The sequence below is a fragment of the Octopus bimaculoides genome, chromosome 1, assembly GCF_001194135.2.
Source record: "Octopus bimaculoides isolate UCB-OBI-ISO-001 chromosome 1, ASM119413v2, whole genome shotgun sequence".
NCBI classification, from domain to species: domain Eukaryota; kingdom Metazoa; phylum Mollusca; class Cephalopoda; order Octopoda; family Octopodidae; genus Octopus; species Octopus bimaculoides.
Window position 1 is genome coordinate 24,780,219 of NC_068981.1, and position 2,487 is coordinate 24,782,705.

Sequence of the window (2,487 nt, forward strand, 5' to 3'; positions counted from 1 at the left end):
TATATATATATATATATATATATATATATATATGTATGTGTGTGTGTGTGTGTGTATAATCACACACACATGTATGTATCTATATATAAACATACATGGTTGAGGGTACACATTTGGACACATCTTTATTGCGCTTTGACTATTACCAACTCCACCTTTCACCTCAGCAGACCCCAGTTTGGTCCATTCAACATGTTTAACTTCTGAACTATCAGGTTGCCTCATGGATTGACCTCAGTTTGTTAATTCATTTGCTTGAATGAGCAACTACCTATGGCTCTATCATCTCAGATCACCACAGGATTCCGTGTTGTGTAATAGCATTTCTGCTTACCATTCTGAGTTTCACACATATTTCACACGAGGTGTGTTCATTCCTAGCTTCTTGCTTCAGTGGAACTTGTGCTATGGGGTTGAATATCAAATTTTGGTACTAGGGTAAGTTCTATTCTCTCTCTCTCTCTCTATGTTTATTTAGTTGCGTATGTACATGTGCATATGTATGCATGTGTGTCTGTGGAAGGAGGCATATGTATGGGCATAGGAATATACATACATACATATGATACAGTTCTAAGTTTCATTGATAGATGTGGGTCAGTTGATATATGAAATTAATGTCGAGTTTTGATGTTTGATAAAAATGTGTTTTTAATGACTAATTCTTCTGTCTCTGGTGCACTGAGCTGGGCATATCTGATGTAATATGAACGAGGCTATAAATGTAAAGTTAGAACATGCCAGTAAATAAAGAAAGAAATACAGTCTCTCTCTCTCTCTCTCTCTCTTCCTCCCTCCCTGTTTTCCTCCTTTTTTTCTCTTCCTCTATATTCCTCTTCCTACTTTCTTGTCCTCCTGCTCCCATATGCAACCATTTAGATGTATGAAAAAACTCAAATGAACAGAATGATATTCAAGTTTTTAATATATGAAAGTTATTTTACTCTTTTACTTGTTTCAGTCATTTGACTGTGGCCATGCTGGAGCACCGCCTTTAGTCGAGCAAATCGACCCCAGGACTTATTCTTTGAAAGCCTAGTACTTATTCTATCAGTCTCTTTTTGCCGAACTGCTAAGTTCCCGGGATGTAAACACACCAGCATCGGTTGTCAATCGATGTTGGGGGGACAAACACAGACACGCAAACATACACACACACACACACACACACACACACACACACATATATATATATGCATATATATATACATATATATGACGGGCTTCTTTCAGATTCCGTCTACCAAATCCACTCACAAGGCTTTGGTCGGCTCGAGGCTATAGTAGAAGACACTTGCCCAAGGTGCCACGCAGTGGGACTGAACCCGGAACTATGTGGTTGGTAAGCAAGCTACTTACCACACAGCCACTCCTACGCCTTGGTAATTTTATAATTAAACAATTGGTAATTTTATAATTAAACAATTTCTTTTGTTTTTCTTTTTAATCCCATTTTTTTTTGTTTTGTCTTTTATCTTTCAGCTTAAAATTCACCACACACGGATATCTCAGCCTTTACAACCTCTACAACCTTCCAAAGTGACTCAGTTCGAAGGTTCTGGCATTCGGAACGACGCCAGCGACGGCACCGACGACGACGACGATGACAACTATGAGAAAAAGCAAGGTTCTGGCTCCGGCTATTTGCTTCCTCTCGATGATACACACATGGATGATGAAGACTACCGCTTCCAAAATATCATGATTGATTTCAGCTGCTCCCCCAGCAAAAAGGTAAAGGAAGATATTAAGTTAATAAATAATAAGGCTAATATTATCCTCACCTTATAAGAAATTGTTTGAGCCCATCATACAAAGTGATCCCAATGATGCATAATTAAAATTAAAAGAAAACAACCCACCCCCATTATTGAATAAACCCCAATGCACAAAAACAACATTATTCTTATCCCCCCACCATGTCCACAAAAGAAAGGACCCAGTACACTGTACAGTGGTTGGCGTTAGGAAGGGCATCTAGTCATTGAAGCCATGCCAAAACAGACAGCTGGAGCCTGATGCAGCTCCCAGCCTTACCAGCTCCTGTCAGACCATCCAACCCATGCCAGCATGGAAAAATGGATGTTAAATGATGATTCTACTCTAATCACAAGACTCGTAATTTTGGGGGAGGGGGCCAGTTGATTAGATTGACCCCAGTACATAACTAGTACTTAATTTATTGACCCTGAAAGGATGAAAGGCAAAGTTGACCTCAGCGGAATTTGAACTTGGAATGTAAAACATAGACGGAATACCACTAAGCATTTCGCCCACTGTGCTAACGTTTCTTATTTCTTTATTGTCCACAAGGGGCTAAACATAGAGGGGACAAACAAGGACAGACAAAGGGATTAAGTCGATTACATCGACCGTAGTGCGTAACTGGGACTTAATTTATCGACCCCGAATGGATGAAAGGCAAAGTCAACCTAGGCGGAATTTGAACTCAGAACGTTACGTTCTGAGTTCAAATTCATTTCGTCT

The 2,487-nt window shown here is 39.6% G+C and overlaps 1 protein-coding gene across 3 annotated transcripts in view; it reads left to right on the top strand.

Annotated features, from left to right (window-relative positions):
- The window catches only part of LOC106874648 (transforming growth factor beta receptor type 3), a 297,158-nt gene that overhangs the window by 280,533 nt on the left and 14,138 nt on the right, over positions 1-2,487 (top strand). For all 3 annotated transcript variants that reach the window (XM_052965809.1, XM_052965805.1, XM_052965817.1), the window contains exon 11: positions 1,483-1,734. In XM_052965809.1, the coding sequence (XP_052821769.1) occupies positions 1,483-1,734 (252 nt within the window). The remainder of the gene's footprint in view (positions 1-1,482; positions 1,735-2,487) is intronic.